We start from the raw sequence: 19,552 nt of genomic DNA, 5'->3' as shown, positions 1-19,552 counted from the left end.
ATTTTATGCTCCCAAAGAAAAAAAAAATTATTTTGCCCACTTCACTTCCAAAAGAATTGAAAATACATGCATAAGTATAACAAAAAGTTGATAAAAATATATGTTACTTTGATCCCATGTTATTCTGAATTAGTTAATTTGGCCCGTTTTCACAATTATATCACCTAGAGATTTTCTACCTTTACAAATATAACTATTTCTTTCTCAAACATTTTTGTTCCGAAGATCCCCACATGAAGTAATTTCCACCAGCAAATAGCAATACGTGCAAAGTATATATAGGGTATTTTTAAGGACTTACGGGTTCATCTTATTTCAGTAGTTTTGGCCTGAATTAACATATATTGTAAATATTTGACTAAGGAAGCACAAATAATAGAGTTCTGAATAAATTAAATTGATCTTGATTTGATGTATATTCTACAATGCCTTCATCAGAGGTGGAACTAGGACTTGAAGTTTATGGATTTAGAACTTGCCACCGAACCATAGCTCGTCTTAGTTACTGAATTCATAATTAAGCATTTATACATATTTAAGGAACTTTATGATACAAATACATGATCTAAGCAAAACCTATTGGGTTCGTCTGAATCCATAAGTAGTACTCTACCTCCGCCCGTTGCCTTCATATGAAAGAGAGGAGTACGACAAATAAGCAGAGCTAGAGGCGGATCTACGATTTAAGTTTTATGATTTCAATATTTAAGGTTCTTAGCATTGAATTCATTATATCTTTAATTCATATCTACAATGTGTTATAATTTTCGTGTACTTTTACACATAAGCTTATGCTATATGTCGAAAATATTAAATTCAGATAAATTTGATATCAGTATACTACATCCGCCTATGAAAAGAGCGACTCAAAAGCGAAAAGAAAAGTATGAACAACAGCAATTTACCAATACTAAGAACTCACATTTTCGTCTTGACAGATGACCAACCTGTTAAAGACATCTTTCTTAATAATTATCGCCTCTTATGTGTGTGTTAATATTAGGACATTGTGACCTAAGCACTTTAGCCTATATCTAGTGATCCTAGGCACATGTATTCTTCAACAAGATTTGCCTTGTCATAATGGAGCCATAGACTTTTTCTTTTAATGTCCAATCCATTATCAAATCTTTGTTATTTAATGAATGCCCTTTACCACATACTATCCTAGCTTTATGCTGTGAAATGCTGTTATTTACTCCCGTTGTTTTACCTGCAAGGCTGCAACCATTGCTACAAGATTTTCAATTTGCTACCTTACTGTAATTTCTTAATACTCCTTTCACGTGTGTTAATATTAGGACATGGTGACCTAAGCACTTCAGCCTATGTCTAGTGATCCTAGGCAGTAGGCATATGTATTTTCAACAAGATTTGCCTTGTCATAATGGAACCATAGAGACTTTTTCTTTTAATGTCCAATCCATGACCAAATCTTGCTAATTAATGAATGCCGTTTACCACATATTTTCGCCATTCACTTTTATTTGTCCACTATAAATTTTGCACACTTCTTAATAAATAATAAATAATAAATAAAGTATATAATTTACCATAATACTTATATTAATTGATGTATAGTTTTAATGGTTTTAAAAAATAATTTGAAATTAGTAATTAATGCTAATGTTAAAATAGAAAAAATAAAATATTTTTCTTTTGATATGCAAAAGTGGACAATAAAAGTGAAATCTATATTTAAAATAATTGACAAGTAAAAGTGAAGGGAGGGAGTACGATTCTAGCTTTATGCTGCTCATTCACATTTCACAGTTGTCATTTACTCCCATTTGTTCTATATGTACCTTTACTATTACTATAAGATTGTCTTTCCTTTCCTGGACAAAAGATGTAATTTGATTAAATTATTTTAAATTAAATAAATATTGAAATTTGATCACATAACATTTAATAGAGATAAATTTAAAAAATAAGGTAAATTTTTTTTTAAGTTGATAAGTAAACACTCTTTTTTATTAAAAAAAAATTTAATTAAACACTCTTTTTTATTCGAAGAGAGTAATAGATACACCTTTTTAAACAACTGAAATGGCGAGTCAGCTTGCATGCATCTACTACTTTTTACTGGTGTAAATATAAACACAACAAATGCACAATTAAACCTACATGTTCAACCAATTTAATAATTTTGGCTCAAATTTTATGTGTTAAAAAATTTATTAAATATGCATAAATATTAAATTTCGAACTCATTGACTCAAATGACTAATGAGTTTAATGGTATGCCGAATTCATAAACTTCAAATTCTAAATTCGTCACTAAATATAAAGTAATTTTATCCATCAAAACTTAAATAACCGAAATGACAGACAACCATTCTTAATTTTTTTTGTGTTGCTGAAATTTAAATCTTGATCTCTAATCTTCAATCACTAGCTTCCATGATAGAATCTTTATGCACTTTCTTCTTTTCTGTTTTCTCGTATCTTCCTTTTCTCTTTTTTTATCCAATCCTTTGTCCCTTTCGACCCATCCAGTTGTCTTTTGGAAGATGACCTAGCATTGTACAGCATAATATAATGTGTTTGCACTTTGGACCCTACCCCCCAAAACAAAACCCCACATTTGAGACATGACAGCAGGGTAGGGGAGTATTGAGGGTCCATGGGCGGGGGAGGGGAGGGGGGGGGGGGGGCTGTTGTGGTGGACAAGAACCATTTTGGGCTTTTGAATTTCAGATTTGGGTAGGCAAACCACCTCAAATGTCCTGCTATATATCCTAGTCAATTGTGGTGGTTGTGTTGATCCCTTACCAAACTAATCCATACATACTTTCATCTTGGGTAAAACTCACATGGTCTTCTTCCTAAACTTTACATTGTTTGGATTGACTTTTTAAAAATAGCTTATAAGTTAAAAGTTAATTAAAAATCATAAGTTGAGAATATCCAACGTAACTTTTGATTTTTAGTTTATTTCTGTACTTTTTTTTATCTAAAAGTAAGTGCTATAAAAAGTTAAAAAAAACTTAAAAGCCAATAAACACCTAAAATAAGCCAATCCAAACACCCTAAGACTATTTCTAAACTTTATATATAATTCTCTTTTTTCAATTATCAATTTTTGATTTTTACTCGCACGCATAATAATTTCCTTTCAAACTGAGTTTCACATAATTCACCACCAAAATTCATCGAACTAAGTTTCACATGTCCCATCACCGTATAAGTTTGTCATGAGATTCACCGTGTGCAAATCTTCTGAATATTTATGGCCGACAAAGTCCACATGCTAACTTCTTCTTGTGTGTGTGCGCGTTTTCAAGCAACCAATTTATGTAGCAAACCGAGCTCCGCACCATTGCTTTGCTACTTTCATACTCGTCTCACTGAACTATTAACTCTAATACCAGTTGTTGGTTTAAGTCATTCCAAAGATACTTGTATCTTGATGTGATATATATATGTTCGCTTTAGCCTGCTTGATTTCTCCAAAATGCCTCGTAACGCTAAGAGTGTTCCCAAATCTTATATATATATATTTTTTTTTCTTTTCTTTCTAACTATTAACATAGGACTTCTGTTCACACACTCAACTTAATATGCCTCTATATTTTATATGATATTCTTTCTTCTAATTTATTTAATAAAGAACGAGATCTTTTCGTACTTAAAATCTCTTTATCTTGAAGCTTTTTATTTTATCCTTTTTGACATGTATTGTAGCTATAAAAATGTCATGACGTGTTTAAGATCACAAATTTTAAAACTATTTCAGAAAGTGTTTATTTCTTGTTAAATTCGGTATCCAGTTAAAAACTACCATAAAATGAAAAGGATGGAGTATATTCCTTTTTCCCAATTGGTGTGTTATCTTGTTGTGAGTTAATTAAATGTATTTCTCGTTAAAATAAAAAAAGTTAATTAAACCAAGTGCGATTTGTCTCGCATGCTGGCAGCTATCTTTCATTCTTGGAGTATGCTAGTGCTTTATGTTTCCTCGTTATTTTTGATAATTATAACATCGTCACTTTGGTACTTAACTATATTTTCTTAATGCACTTTTATTTTTTAATTTTCTCGTATCATATTTTTCTCTCTTTTCCAATCATTTATCTCTTTCAACCCATCCAATTGTCATTGGAAAGAAGACATGGCAATTTTGTAGCATAATGTTGATAGGTCCATATAGGGCTTGGGCCTGGGATCCATGGAAGAGGAATTGTTGTTGTAGCATATATATATATCTTATTTCCTTTCAAATGTGATATTTTAATATTGTTGTGTTAATTAAGTCTGTGAAATTTGTGTAACATGTTTCACAATACGCTGGCATCCATCTGTCATTCATGGAATTTAGCAATGCTCCAAGTTTCCTTTCAATTAGTAGCTTTTTGTTTTGGTCCATTATGACACATCATTTTAGTTGTATCATTTTCAAATGAGTAGCAAAATTCAGCTAATGTGAAATACATCGAAGGAAAATTTTATATTAAGTTAGCTTTAAGATATGAAAGTATTAAATGTCTGTTGTAATTCTTTTTTTCATATTTTTTGGCCAATAATTGATTAAAAAGAAAAGTGATATGACGGACCGGTAAGTGCTGCTTCATCCTTAATCAGAAGTTGCGAGTTTCGAGCTTTGGGTGAAATTCGGATCATTTTACCCCCCAATATGAGTCTTTGCGTCCCGAATCCGAATTTAGTCGAACACCAATACTAATACTGGACACCAGTGGCGGATGTAGATAGAGCCGAGGGGGTTCATCCGAACCCCCTTCGGCGAAAAATTACACTGTATATGTAAGGTGAAAATTATTTTTTATGTATATATAGTAGACGTTGAACCCCCTTAGCTTCTTCATTTATGGCTTCTTTATATTTTTGAACCCCCTTGACATAAATCCTGGCTCCGCCACTGCTGGACACTGGATGAGAAATCTAACAAAAGATGGGTGTATCGAAAGGTTGTGGTGATGTATTACGTATTCTTCCGTACTTAACGAAAGGTCTCTAGTTCCAATCTTGAAAATAAAACTCTTTTCAACAAGGAGAACTTTATCCTCAATATGGTGCCTCCCTAGGTGAATCCGAATAATGTCGAGTCTTAAAAAACTGGAAGCATAAATGACAAAAACTGTGACAATAAGGACTTTTTAATTAACGGTAAAATCCAATAATTTCTTTTAAGGAGTAAGGTTCTCTAGGAGTATTAGGGTTTCCTAAAAGATTAAAAAAAAATGTCACATCAATTTTGGTACCGCTGGCGCTGAGCTAAGAACTAGGTTCAGTACAATTTTCACAAAATAATGTCTTTTGTCCCAAAAAGAAACGTCCTCGTGATTGTGCACTCTATACTCTGTACAAATATTCTTGTGTCTATCATGCACACATGCGTCTCCATATTGTCCGTCAAATAATAGGATTTAGTCCCCACCCAATCAAGAACAATAGAAACGAATCCAGAATTTTAAGTTTACAAGTTTAACATTACAACACTGCAAGGGATTGAGATTAAGAATTTCATTGCTAATTTATCGTGCTTATAAATAGCTTGTAGGTAATCATTTTCTTAATAATGATATGTCACTAATTCATAGTTAAATAAGATTAGCTACAAATCTTGTTGTTTAGCTACAAAAAGTGTTCTTGTAGTAGTGCAGACAACTTACTAGATTCGGAATAATTAAGTTATATGTACATATAAGTAATTTTGTTCACACAATATAGAGTCTAAGTTAAAGTTATTTGATTTATCGAATCCGTAACTAATGATGTAGATTCCGGCTCTACCCACAGTGAGAGAGAGAGAAGGGAATAGGTGATGAGTCTGATTAGTGTTAGTGGTGGGGGTGGGGGGTTATATTCCCCTTCGCTTATGTGCACATCGATTATTCTATAAAACACCTGCTATATCCTTCTAAACTTAAGTAGATGAAAGGCAATTATCTAGCGTCTTCTAAATTGTGTCACTATTTTCTCATAATTGATCCAGTAAGGGCATTACAAGAAAACTGATCATACCAGCCTGGAGATATACATGGCAAAAAAGCAAGCCAAAAATAATGAATGCAAAGTATGGGGACCAATTTAGCTTTGAAAAGACTTTCTAAATGTAGATCATCATCAAATATGAAGCAGATAATCATGGCCACTGATTGGCACTAATTTTGATGTCAAAAAAAGAAAAGTTATGTGGGTTAAAGTGCATGATTGTAGTCCCATTGTGGTTTTAAGTTGTTAAAAACCCAATAAGCACGCCATACATAAAATGATTAGTTAGGTAAATGATAAAAGAAATTAGGAAGCATTTTCGCCTAATTAATTAGGTTAATTAGTTTAACACATTTTTAAGTACAATAAGTGTAAAGGCTTTTGACTTCTAATCCAACGAGCAATACTCATTGGTTTTTTATTCTTTGTAGCTATTCAATGTTTTTTCTTCATATGTGGATTTCTACCTTAAAATGAGTTAAATTTCCACAAAATGGTATATAGTATTATAGTGTATTTTTCTGAGTGCCCACCACCCCCCTTCCCCCCCAAAACCCAAAAAATAATGCACAAGTCTTTGATACATTATCATTTGGATTGGATTTAAAAAAAAAAAAAAAAAAAACTTATAGTGGAACTTTTAAGATTTTGAAGTTGAAAATCATATTTGACTCGAGAATTAATTTTTTTTTTCCCCTCCCATTTTAGGAGACTCGAGAATTAATTAATTTGCATGGACGGCGCTTATAAGATTCTCCTGATACTTCTAAGATTTTAAGCATTTATTCTCAGTAGTTTTTAAGCAAAAAACTGTTAGGTACAAAATTATCTTACATTTTAAGCATTTATTCTCAGTAGTTTCGAACCAAAAAAGTGTTAGGTACAATTTTTTTTGAGGGGGTAAAAGGAGGAGAGTGGGGTGTGGGGGGGGGGGGGGGGGAGGGGATCAAAATTATTGACTTTTAGGGTCTTATTGTCAATTACTAGTAGGATAATATATGCCTTATTTGTTTGTAATTCCCCCTAATGTAGTAGTGTTAATGTGAAGTTAAAAAGTCAAATTTGTAATTTCAAATAGTTGATCATGTGTATATTTGTTCAAGTGGTGGATTATTTGTCTAAAATTGATTTTTATTGGGGAGGCCTCCTAACATGATTCGGCTTAAGTGTGAACAAAAAAGAGTATTTAAAGTTTAAGTCGAAAAAAGGATTTGGAATTAATAGAAAGGCAAACTCTCAAGAGTTTAAGTTTTATGCACTAACTGTGTAAAAATAATTCACATAATCATGACACTTATTTGGTAATTACAAACATATCTTTTGAAAAATATTAATTGATGATTTGGTAATTACAAAAAGGTACCTAACTTACTATTACATGCATGCTAAAATTCACTAATAGCGTAAGAAATCTCTATTCTCAGTTTATGTAACCTAAGTAGGAGTTTGGACATGCGATTTCATCTCATGATTTCAAGTCATGAGATGAAATCAGCGTTTGGAGATGCGATTTCATCTCATGAGATGAAATTCCAAATCATCCAAAAAGACATTATTTGGGATTCCAAATCAACAACAAGTCAACAACAAGTCAACAACATACTCAGTGAAATCTCACAATGTGGGGTCTGGAGAGGGTAAAGTGTACGCAGAGCTTACCCTATCTCGGAAGATAGGGAGGCTATTTCCGAAAGACCCTCGGCGGGATTCCAAATCATGATTTCAAATTTTCTAAATTTAAAATTTGACCCATAAGTTTAAATTTTGTAAAAATAGATCTTTAAGTTGGTATATATATTTACCAATCATGTTTACCAACCATTTATATCAAATATTAAAAGATCTACAAGTTGGTAGTATATTTATAACAATTTACGCTTACCAACCATGTGGGAGGATTATATTAAAGACTAAAGAGTAGTTACACTACAACTCATGTTCGATTTTCCATTTTATTGAACTAAAGTTTGATCAATTAATGTTGTATTTTTTTGAAAGGCCTTCTAATAGCGTATTAATTTTGTTATAAACTATGACTTGATCATTTGGTAAGATTGTATAAGAATTGAAAAAGTTTTGATGATTTTCATAATTTTTTTTTTTTTTTTTTTGCGTGATGGACATATCCAAACAAATTAATTAACAGTTCAATCCTTCTCCTCTATCCGAACGCAGACATGTAATATTTTGCTAAGAAATTGTAGTAGAGTGAAAAAAGAGATTAAAGTAAAAAAATTGCAAATCTTAGAACAAATTCCAGGTTCTCAACCAATACAAATCCATCAAAAAAAACTTCAAAATCTTAAAACAAATTCCAACTCCTAAACATTTTATAGGTCCAAATTGCATCCTAGAGGTCTTGATCAATGAGATAATCTCCCAATCTCTCAACCATCAAATTGCATTGTCCAGGAGTAACAGGCTCATCATATATACCAAATAACAAAGCTTGATTTGTCTTCTTGATAGTTATTCCTCCTGAACCCTGCAAAATTTTGTGGAAAAAGTTTAGTCCATGAATAAGATTTCTTAATGTACTTCAAGTCAAACAAGACGTAGCATGTTCGATAGAGTCCAATGCGTCTAAATCGGATTATATGCTTGTGGTGTGGAAAAATAATTAGTACATATATAAGGAAAATCTTAGATTCTGAAACAAGATTGTAGTCCATGATGATCTAGTATAAAAGTTTTCTTTTTGTAATTCATGTTAGACTAGACGTAGCAGGTTCGATAGAATCCATTTCGTCTAACTCGGATTATATGTGTGTGTAGTGAAAAAAACTGACACATATATAAAGAGTTGAAGTCATTGACTCCAAAGTAAATACTCTGAAACAAGGGTTCGTCCATGATGATACTGATTATAAGAAATTATCTCTATGTAATTCAGGACAGACTAGATGTAGCAGGTTCCACAAAATTTACTACATCTAATTCGGATTGTGTGTGTGTGAAAAAAAAAATTACACACATATAAAGAGCAGAGTTCAATGACTCTAAATCTTAGATTCTAAAACAATGTTAGTCCATGATGATCTATTACAAGAAGTTCTCTCTATGTAATTCAGGTCAGACTACACGCATCGAGTTCGACAGAATTCACTATGTCCAACCGGATTTATGTATGAAAAAATTGACACATATATAAAGACCAGAACTCATTCACTCTAAACCTTATGTTCTAAAACAATGTCGGCATGATGACATATAAGAAGTTCTTTTTTTTGTAATTCAGGTCAGACTAAACACATCGAGTTCGACAGAATCCACTGCGACTGACAAGATTATATGTGTGTGGAAAAAAAGTGATACATATACTTAAAAAGCAAAATTCACTGACTCTAAATCATAGATTCACATTTATCCCAATAAGGGTTTAGGGTAAAGTACACAACACCTTTTTTCCACGAATGACAGCACCAGGCTCTCCTTGAATCACCATATATTTTGATCCTCCAAGAAATAATCCTGTTGGTGCTAGATGGCCTGGCTGATCAAAATCAGTCAATATGGCCTTCATCTCCTCTGCTTTAAACTGCAAAAGTATTCAAAGAAGAAAAACTGAGTCAATATTTAATCACACTTATGGCATGTTAACAATCCATAAACTTTTTGTTAACATCTTAAAGACCCAATAAGAAAATAATACTTGATGAAAATTACAACAGCATTAATGAAAAAGAGAAATAATGTGGAGTGATCTATGGCAAATAAATAGATAGTGTTCATACTTTTAACGGTTTAAGTTTTAGATGAGACGATTCACATAATTTGACATTGTATTAAAGTGAACGAATATCATCAATAACAATTCATCATATAATTGTATTAAAGCGAACGAATATCATCAATCACAATTCATCAAACATATTTTGATGTGAGAGTGCATTGATAATATGACCTTTTTCTTTCCTACGTTTATGCATCGGTTACATTTCTTTTTAGCCGAGGGTCTATCGGAAACAACTTCTCTATCCTACCAACAGAGGCGTATGTAGCCTATAAGGTTGGGGTTCAACTGAACCCCAAACTTTGGACGCGAAGCCTAAATTTATGTGTAAAAAATTATTAAAATTGCAATAAATAGTAGATATGAACCCCTAATTTTAAAAATATAATGGGTTCAATGCTAAAATTCTATAGATTGAACCCATAAAATTTAAATCCTGGATCCGCCTCTGCCTACCAAGATAGGAGTAAGGTCCGCGTACATCTTACCCTTCCCAGACTCCACTTGTGGGATTATATTGGGTATGTTGTTATTGGTAGAAGCACTTCTATTTTTAATGGAAATGGACTTTACACAACACTAATTTGAAGTAGTGGGATCGTGCATAACGAATACCAAATAATTATAAATTGATTGTCCACTCTCTCACCATCTCCTTTCTCAACCACAAAAATTTTACATGAGAAAAAATATTCAGCTTCAAATAGACATGTACGTTAATAATAACAAAAGCAAATCACTAACGATGTGTCGGGATGGATGGAGTACTGCAATCATTAATCAAAGATCTCGAGTTTCTATCTTAATTCTTGGTACGGAGCACTTTTCCTAAATAGATCTTACTCGGCACGAATTTAAATTAATCGAATTAACGAGTTTCGTATAGCAGACAATTATATCAAAATTATATTGAATGGAAAGAGAAACATATAAGAAAATTGAAATGTACCTTAGGGAAATTGGCACTTTGTGCCCAAACGGAGCCATCGTGGCCAATGATGGCGGCGGCAGTAAGGTGGCCACCACCTTCAACTTCACACATCAAATGGTCATCTACGTACGTTTGCCACGACATTTTTCAACACAAAAATAATCACACACACAATACTATATTCTTTGTCCTTCTGATGTTTTCCAAGTTTCTGTATTTGGAATGAAAATGGAAGATTTTGTTTTTCACCTTTTTTTGAAAGAGAATTTTGTGGGATTAATTAGGAAATATACATGATCCACGTACTCTTCATCAAAATTCAAAAAAGAACCAAGATATTATCTATACCGTTCAATTTTGAGATTCGTTTAATTAGCGGAATTCATGATTAATGTCCGCCTTCATTTCAGGAAACGGACTATTATCTTGGACTTGCCATTTATTTGTATAGATTTTAATATATGTATCTCTTGGCCATTTATACTGCATGTCCCCGAGTGAATTGTCATTTACTGATCTCATACCTTTGTTAACTGTACAAGAATATGTGGAGCTCAACATATTTAGAAACACTTGAGGATGTTCGTCTGTTGGTATTATTATTACTAGTATTTGATATCGCATTCGTAGCATTATTATGCATACCCTATTTATTGCGAGTTGGTCATTGTTAGCACCGATTAAGCTTACGATGTGCTTGATAACCCTCAGCCAAACGAGTATCTTACATAAAGTCGGCAAGAAATTATATTAATAAGTAACCATTTTGTCCATTTTCCAATTTTTATACCAAATCAATAAATGCAAAAACACATGCTTTATGCTTATATTTTCACTTAGTCATGGTTAAGTGATGTATTCTGCCACTTTAGATTTTAACTACTAAAATTAAATTGATTGATATGAACCGAGTGCGGCTATAGCTTGATAAATCGGATAAAAAGGTGTTCAACACTCACAAAATTATATTATCACGAGTTTAAATCTCAATAATTTTCTGACCAAGACCTCTACTCCTTCATTAGATAAGAAGAAAAGAAAAATAGGAGAAGAGGGGCCGCGCCATTGTCATTTCTGCATGCCTTCAACATAGCGCGATGAAACCAAAATGGAAGTGTGAACCATTCTTTTGAGCTTGATGAAAAAAGAACCCCAGCAAATATGCCTCCAACAGCTGCATGGCTACCAAATCTATACAATACCTGGATTTCTCATGTAAAATTTCAAAAAAAAAAAAAAAGAAAGACGAACCCATCTCGATCGCTTTGCTTTTCATCTGAATGGCCTATACTATATTTATTTACCCTTGTAAGACTTCTAGCTGGAAAATAATGACAGCAAAGAAGCAACACAAACTCATATTTCCTCTGTGCAGAGTATTGCCACTCATCTGCAGTTCATTATAGCAGCATGTTTAAAATATCATCATAAAAGATTTACCATCTCCTTTCTTGCAAAATTACAAAAGAAAAAGTGAAGCTGTCAACTATATTTACTATCTTACATTGAAAAAGTAGCAACTTTCGTTCAATGAAGCAATATGATCTTCCTCCAAACACAATACAAGAACTTCTGTCAGGTTTTGCGTGATTCGTTGTTGGTGCACCAATCTAAACTCTATATACATATTCTGGTATAAATCACATATTGGACACTAACCACAGATACGCTTCCCGTCTGGTACTTGCTCCTTTATCATTCACCCTCTTAAACAATTCCTTCTCATATCCTATCACAACATAAACAACATTGAAATCATCATTATTTGTTGGGGAATAAAAAAGGGTAAGGAAAAGTAGCACAGTTACATCATTTTATTTAAGGTCACAATCATTTTATTTAAGGTCACAATTATCAAGTGGAACAATCATACTACAGAAGGATAAGGAATAGTTTTACCTTTACTGCAGTCGACCCCATCCCAGTGTCTCCCTGGTTTGATACTATAACGGTTGGGCGGCACATCTAATCTTCTTTTGATCCAGGTGTGAGCAGGGATTTCTTGTGGAATCCTAAAACCTGATTCCTTCATTTCCTCACTGGCCCAAAGGTCTGGAAGCACTGTCTCCCCATGCTTTTTATGCAACATACAAGATCTTGTCATTCATATCAATACAAATAAATGTTACTACTATTTAGAAAAGAACTCGTGAAATTGAGGCAGTTGGAAACAACCTCTCTACCATGGTAGGGGTAAGGTCTGCATACACTTTACCCTCCCCAGACCCCACTTGAGTGGGGTTACACTGGGTATGCTGTTGTTGCTTGAAGTTGAGGCAGTTGATTCCTCATCACGAAAAATAAATAGAACTCCAGTTACTAGCAGCCAGGGAGGAAAGAAAATCCATGAAAAAAGAAAATCACCTTAACCAAATGAGCCATTGAGTCATCACCCCATCGAGGTCTTTCCTTCTGCATTCAATCAAGTTAAGGATCATCTCTCCAAAGCAAAATGAAGAACAAATCCAAAAAAAAAAAAACTTATCCACCAACTTCCAGACCGTGCAACCCTCGAGGATTTGTCAATCAAAAAAAAAAAAAAAAATCCAAAAGCCAGAAGAGTACTAACGAATATGTATTTCAGGAGCCAGGACACAATTCATTAGATTATACATGAGAATCATCGAAAGGAGTCAAATAAAATAGGCTGGGGCTACCAATAAGTAACATGCCTAACTACCTAGCATCTTTGAAGAAAGAATTTGGTAATGGTGAGAATGCTTAAGTCATGATACTTTCTTAGGGCTACCAACAAGTAGCATTCTAGAACATATTTGAAGAAAGAACACAAGCAAGGTTTTGAATTACTAAAACACATATAAAGAACATATCTAAAAGTGTTTTTACTGATTCCACAATGCATCTTGTTGCTCCTAAAGTTACATGTTAGAAAAATGTCAATGAGAAAGTTCAAGAGTTCCAAATAATTCATGTTGATACAAGTTAAAGAAAATCTAGGTAATTATGCCAAGGAAGAAGAATAAATTGCCATTGCAGAATCCATAAGCACATAATCTTAAAGAAACAAATATTTCTATCAGTTCAACATACCTGCTCCGTGCAAATGCCTCGTCGTTCTCACTTTCTAATTCTTGAAGCCTAGCCTCGAGCTTTCGCTTTTGAGCCAAACCCTTTCCCCATTCCAGTTTTATTTCCTGATGCACAGACACAATTAACAACTAGAGAAGCATATTTCACAAAGGGTTAAGACTAAATTAGCACTACACTAATTTTACCAAACAAACTATCACTCATTTTAGAGTATTCATCTCAATTCAATATAATCTTGTCTAATAAAATGACCCAAGTATGGTACTTATACTAACAAGCTAAAGAAGACTAGGCTGCTTATTACAAAAATACCCTTAATGACACAAGGGTCTTGTTTGTAGTCTTCTTTAGGGGTGATGGCTTGAATTTAGAAAATAGCCTCTTTGCATGGTTAGCCACCATCGCTTCCCTCCTTCTCATCTTCACTCCACGGGACCAAGCAATCATCCATACGTCATACGCCCTCCTATGAAGCTCCTCAATGGTCTCCAACACCTCTCCTTGCATCAACATGGCTTGTAACGCTTGGAGTTCATTGGCTCGGCCTTGGGTGAAGCCATTTGGATCACGTGTGCTCCTCGGGATCATATCAAAAATTTAAGCCCTTTGATTTTTCAGTCCCTAGATTTTGTTAATGAGACAGGCTAGGCACCCCTGGAATTTCTCTGTATTGTACAAGAGATAACTACTGATTGTCTAATCATTAGTGGAACCTGAGAATATGTAGAAAACATAAAAAGAGATACCTTAATTCTTAGAAATCCCAACTCTATACAAATAGAGCTCCAGATAAAATTTAAAATGTTGACTGTTTTAGTGATGCAAAAGTATTTGAATGAATGTACCTTTTGCTTCTCCTTGTCTTCCTGCTTCTTCCAAGACTTCAAAAACTCTTTCTTTGACATTTGTTGCCCTGAGCTAACACAGTGTTACACCAAATTATAGACACATATAGTTTTTTAGAATGCAAAGATGCATATAGTTAATAAGTAAGAAAATCATATATGCTACTTCTAGCTCACCTGTTAGTTTATCCCGATATATCGGTTCAGCCGCTCTGCCACTGTGCAAAGGGTCTATGTCTTTAAACCTGAAATCACAAATATAGTTAATTTAGATCAACTAATTAACTAGAATTAGGTCAAGCAAGTATGACACATTGCTGAGACTTAGTGATTGCCATATTAAGGAAAGCTGATAATTTTGGGCGTCTAACATTTCCCTTTTCTAATCATATGAGGTCCACGCTCTGGACAAAATATTTTACTAGGCTCTGAATTTCCAAAACTAAACAATGATTAAGGGTGTGTTCGGTATGGAGGAAAACATTTTCCTCCAATTTTCCCATGTTTGTTTGATCAAAACATTTGGAAAACATTTTTTCTAGAAAAACAAGTTCCTTAATGAGAAAAATGACATTTCTATTGAAAGTAGAGAAAACAAGCTTCACAAGTTGCATTCCACATTGATTGTGTCCTCTCTACCCTCCAACACACCTCTCGGCCCCACCCCGTAGCCCCCATCTCTAACCACCCCACACTCTTAAACCTGCACCTCACCTCCCATAGTATTTGTCTAAATTATATACAGATGCATTTAGGATAATATCTTTTGCTTACGTACCGAACACAAAAAAATAAGTAAGGAACCCACTTATTTTCCTGAAGAACATTATCCAAGAAAACATTTTCCATAGAAAATATTTTCCTTCATACCGAATACACCATAAGGGAAATTTTGAAAGGTGGGTAAGGGCGAAAAACAGTGGAGACGTTACCTCAGCAGGTCTTCCTTCTTTATCTTAGCAATCTCTTCTTTGATATCTTTGTCAGTAACCAAACCAGTCTAAGTATAAGACAAGAACAAACTTCTGGTTACAACACAAGGATTATATCCTTGGCTTTATTTTCATACATAGGAGAAGATAGTACTATGAAAAAGTTTCAGTAGGTAAAATAATATCGAAAACTTAATTTCTATCCACACTGATTCTCTGTTCAGGTGTGATTCATTAACACATGCCTTACCACCTTCTTTGGGTGGTTGTTACATATCGTCTCATAATGTATCGATTTACATTATATTGCATTCATGTGTTGCATTGTATTGTACTATATACAATATTCGGATAGATTGTATAGTTTTCGTCGATACATAATGTCACACGTCAACAATTTGAAGACAAACCTATAGAAAAAAGGGTATGGGGTAGAACTATTATAAGAAGTAGGGTAAAGAATAAAATAGGACTGTTAGATAACAAGTAAGACAAAATGAGGAGAAAAATTAAGGTAACAACGCGATCACAATAAATCAGCCGTTACATAAAAATATAAATATGGGACTTTTCGTTGTTATGTAATGATGGATTTAACGATACAATACGATTAAATTTAAGTATCAATCACTTAAACTTACAATACAATAGGTAAAAACCATCCAAACAAGTTGTAAACGTAAATTCTATCCAAATTAATTTTCTGTCAGGTGTTATTGATCGACACACATTTAAGAAATACAGAATTTTCCCTAATTCAAGCAATTTGGAGCTGGTCGGTGGAGATTCGTCGATCCGATAACGGGCCGAAATATTAGGAAATTCGAGTCAATGTGTAGTTGGGCTTATGGGTTTGAAGTTCATTTTTTTGCGCTTGACCAACAAATTTTCATTATGAGAAGGAGGAACAAAAATGAAAGACCAACAATTTGAGGGGCAAAAATTAAAGACCAGTTCGTATGAAGGGCAACTTTATACGCTGGTCTACGAAATCAGAAATTTCGGGTTTGATCCCCAGTAGAGTCCAGAAAAAAAATTGCCTTGTCCGACATCAATTCTGTAGAAATGAAGTTATCCGGCATAATTTGTGTAGTAACTAATTCGCTTGGCATAAGTTTATAGAACTTTGCCTTATCCGACACAAGTTCTGCCTTATCCGGCATAAGTTCTGTAGAAATGAAGTTATGCCGGATAACTTAATTCCTACAGAACTTATACCGGACAAGCCTTGCGAAATTAGGTCATAGATAAGGGTAGGTCGAAATTCTTTTTTTATTTTTTTAATGTCAAGAGTATTTTCGACCACTTTTTTGTTACTTAAAGTATCGGAGGACAAAAATTAAAGACCACCCCAAGATAGGACATTCGCGCGAATTGCCTGGAAGACTCAATGCGCACTCATCTGAAATGAGCTTTAGGTATCGAAGATTTCTACCTTAACGAATTTGAGTAGGTCCAAATAATATAGAAGACATTTTTGATTTGTGTTATATATGTATCCATTTACCAGTCGTTAAGGAACTCCAACACTATCTTCCGTCTCAAATATGTACCTCCCACTATCGACTTTTCACCATGACTTTCTTTTTTAGTAACTGATTTTTGTATTACCAGGGAAATATTTACAAGTTCTTTACAGACCAAACCCAAAACTGGCCAAAGGCCCACCTATATCTGCTTCACTACATATCTAAGTAACCTGATCCGCAACCTATCTAACGAAGCAGTACATTAATTAATCTCCAAGGAAAACAGGCTTAAGGATAAGAATTCAACTTTGTTAACTGTCCTGCTATTCTGGCATGTCCTTCTCCTTTAGCATAAATTTCCTGTGCAATCATCCTCAAGACACTTTCACATGTGTTAGCCTTCTGTTGAAAGATGCTCTGATTCCTTTCTATCCATATATGGTATATACACGAATCCAGAATTTTAAGAGGATGGGTCCACCATTGCTTATAAGATAAGGTATAAAATTTTATAGTGGCATCAACTTGGCGAGCAAAACGTTAAAGGCTGCTTAGAATTTTTTTTTTTTAAAAAAGACGCAAAAGTGCATTTAGTCAGGTGCGATCCCGCAACTTAACCAGTGCTCCACTCAGTCTTGCTTGACCATGTGTTCCTTCAGTTAATATTAAATATATTTTAAGGATTATATACATAATATATCGAGTTTAATCAGGTGACCATGAGTTCACGTGATCCATTTTTTATACATAAATTCGCCCCTGTATACAGCAGGCCATGCTTATTCTAAATAGTTCAGTTACAGCAGCTTTCTCTCTTCCATGTTGTATAGCCCACGTGAGCTCCTCTGACCAACTCCTAACATCTTCCATGATTTTCTTTTTCTATTATGGTTAATATAGTGCAACCGCGGTAAAGATATACTTGATCCTTTTAAAATTATTTAGGGGTATTTCAATTATTCAAGAGCATGTTTCAAATTATTACAAAGGAAATACATACCAATTAATCTTAAGGGATAAACTTGCCTTTTATTTGTCTATGTGGCTTTAGACATAGCAAATGTCAGAGCCAAGCTGGAAAATCGTTATAGGAAGGGGCAAATATAAAATGAGAGGAAATCTGGTGCTCTCACGAATCAATGCAAAAACTTATGGTAGATGTAAAATAAATCTAATACTTCAGGTATAAATTTTAACCTTTTAGATGAATCCCTTCATATTTGTTTTTACTTTTGATATTGCTATTATTCATCGTTGGTCATGTCCTTGGCGATCAAATGTACTAAAAGGGGAAAGAAGATCTAAAATCACTTGTAAAGAAGTTGTCTCGAAGGACTTATAATCTTTTGAGACCCATGCAGATTTAATGTAATATAAGGTACAATAAAAAAATAAAAATCTATATAAACTATACCTAATTAGTTGATAACATCTTTCAGTCATGTTAGAAGTTTTACTTTACGTCCTATAATTTTCGAGGAGTTGTTTGGCTTTTCAGTGATAAAATATTATGGTAGTAGAAGATATAAAGAATTTATTGTAAGTTTTATTTTTATTTTATATAATATTAGATTGAGATGAGTTTAAATAGAGTAACATGATCAGTGAAAACTCATATAGCCGGCATCAACTTATCCGGAATTGAGGCATAATTATTAGTACAACCGTAGTAGTAGTATTAGACAGTTATATAGCTAAAAATATCAGGTCCATAAGCCAATAGACAGATAAAAAATTTAATTAAGAAATTTTTTATGCGACTGGTGTCTAAATTACCTCCATTATGGTCTTGAGAGCTAATACATAAAATACCTCAAATGAGAATTTTAGAAGTGAAGGAACTTTGATGAAGTACACTATTACAACTATATCAAATTGCATTAGTTTTAATGTTTTATCAGATTTTAAAAAAGATTATATATTGTCAACCTCATTTCCTACTAGATTATAACATCTTTGTCATGTAAAATTGCAATCAATCTACCTAAAAGGAGGTTTGCCAGTATCTGATTTTAACAAAGCAAAAAGTAGAAATATCAATAATGGAATCTTGAGTTGGCATCTCTAATGGCCAGCAAATGGGGAGAAAATGGCATTGTAATGGTCATTGTCGACCTTTTTTTTTTCCAAGTCATAGTCGACTTTAGCTTTTTCAAAGGTCGAAGTTGAAATAATGGTAATTTTTTGCCATTACCATTCTTAACTAATTAGTTTTTTTTTTTTTCACTCTTTACTACGTGGAAAAGAATTAACCTTTTCAAGTGTTACTTTCAGCTTCTGAAAAAATGATTATGAGTTGAGGATGATACATTTAAACGTATTAGTATAATATTGTCGATTGATGGGGTGAGAGGAATAAGATCCTTTCATCATTCGTGCTCGATTCTTGAGCATGGGGAAATTCTTGATTAATTAAAGCTCTTCTAATCTCCTAACCTCACGCGACACAAATTTGAATTAATCGAGATAGTGAATATCAGATAATTATATTCAAAAAAAGTAATTAGTTGAACTTTAATTTGAACACCTTTGCGCTAAGACTTTAAAGCAAATAAGAAAAATGCAAAAATACAAACGCTTCATCATTTATTTTTTTGCAACACATAATAGTAATAACTATATCTCAATTCCAAACA

The 19,552-nt window shown here is 33.4% G+C and overlaps 2 protein-coding genes across 2 annotated transcripts; both read right to left on the bottom strand.

Moving 5' to 3' along the window:
* Positions 1-7,935: 7,935 nt before the first annotated feature.
* Positions 7,936-10,917, bottom strand: LOC132636843 (profilin-4-like). The gene is made up of 3 exons (XM_060353886.1): positions 10,638-10,917; positions 9,356-9,493; positions 7,936-8,440 (listed from the first exon to the last, which is right to left on the bottom strand). The coding sequence occupies exons 1-3, from the start codon at positions 10,761-10,763 to the stop codon at positions 8,306-8,308; spliced, it is 399 nt and encodes a 132-aa protein (XP_060209869.1). The 5' UTR covers positions 10,764-10,917; the 3' UTR covers positions 7,936-8,305.
* Positions 10,918-11,522: 605 nt separating this feature from the next.
* On the bottom strand, positions 11,523-17,786 carry LOC132637987 (uncharacterized). Its single transcript, XM_060354988.1, is given in 9 exon segments — positions 11,523-12,009; positions 12,124-12,348; positions 12,519-12,699; positions 12,984-13,059; positions 13,671-13,774; positions 14,516-14,583; positions 14,693-14,760; positions 15,448-15,515; positions 17,718-17,786. Coding segments are annotated over 8 exon segments (723 nt in total). The 3' UTR covers positions 11,523-12,009; positions 12,124-12,259.
* Between the last annotated feature and the right edge of the window lie 1,766 nt (positions 17,787-19,552).

Source organism: Lycium barbarum, chromosome 4 (genome assembly GCF_019175385.1).
Source record: "Lycium barbarum isolate Lr01 chromosome 4, ASM1917538v2, whole genome shotgun sequence".
Lineage (NCBI taxonomy): Eukaryota > Viridiplantae > Streptophyta > Magnoliopsida > Solanales > Solanaceae > Lycium > Lycium barbarum.
The sequence above is the reverse complement of the archived record's forward strand: the minus strand, read 5'-3'. Positions and strand labels throughout refer to the sequence as shown.

Excerpts from the sequence above, each read along its gene's own strand:
- LOC132636843 (XM_060353886.1), bottom strand. The coding sequence starts at position 10,763 with ATGTCGTGGCAAACGTACGTAGATGACCATTTGATGTGTGAAGTTGAA. Across the intron at positions 9,494-10,637 it reads AAAGTGCCAATTTCCCTAAG|TTTAAAGCAGAGGAGATGAA; the intron begins GTACATTTCAAT and ends ATACTTTTGCAG. Across the intron at positions 8,441-9,355 it reads CTGTCATTCGTGGAAAAAAG|GGTTCAGGAGGAATAACTAT; the intron begins GTGTTGTGTACT and ends AAAATTTTGCAG.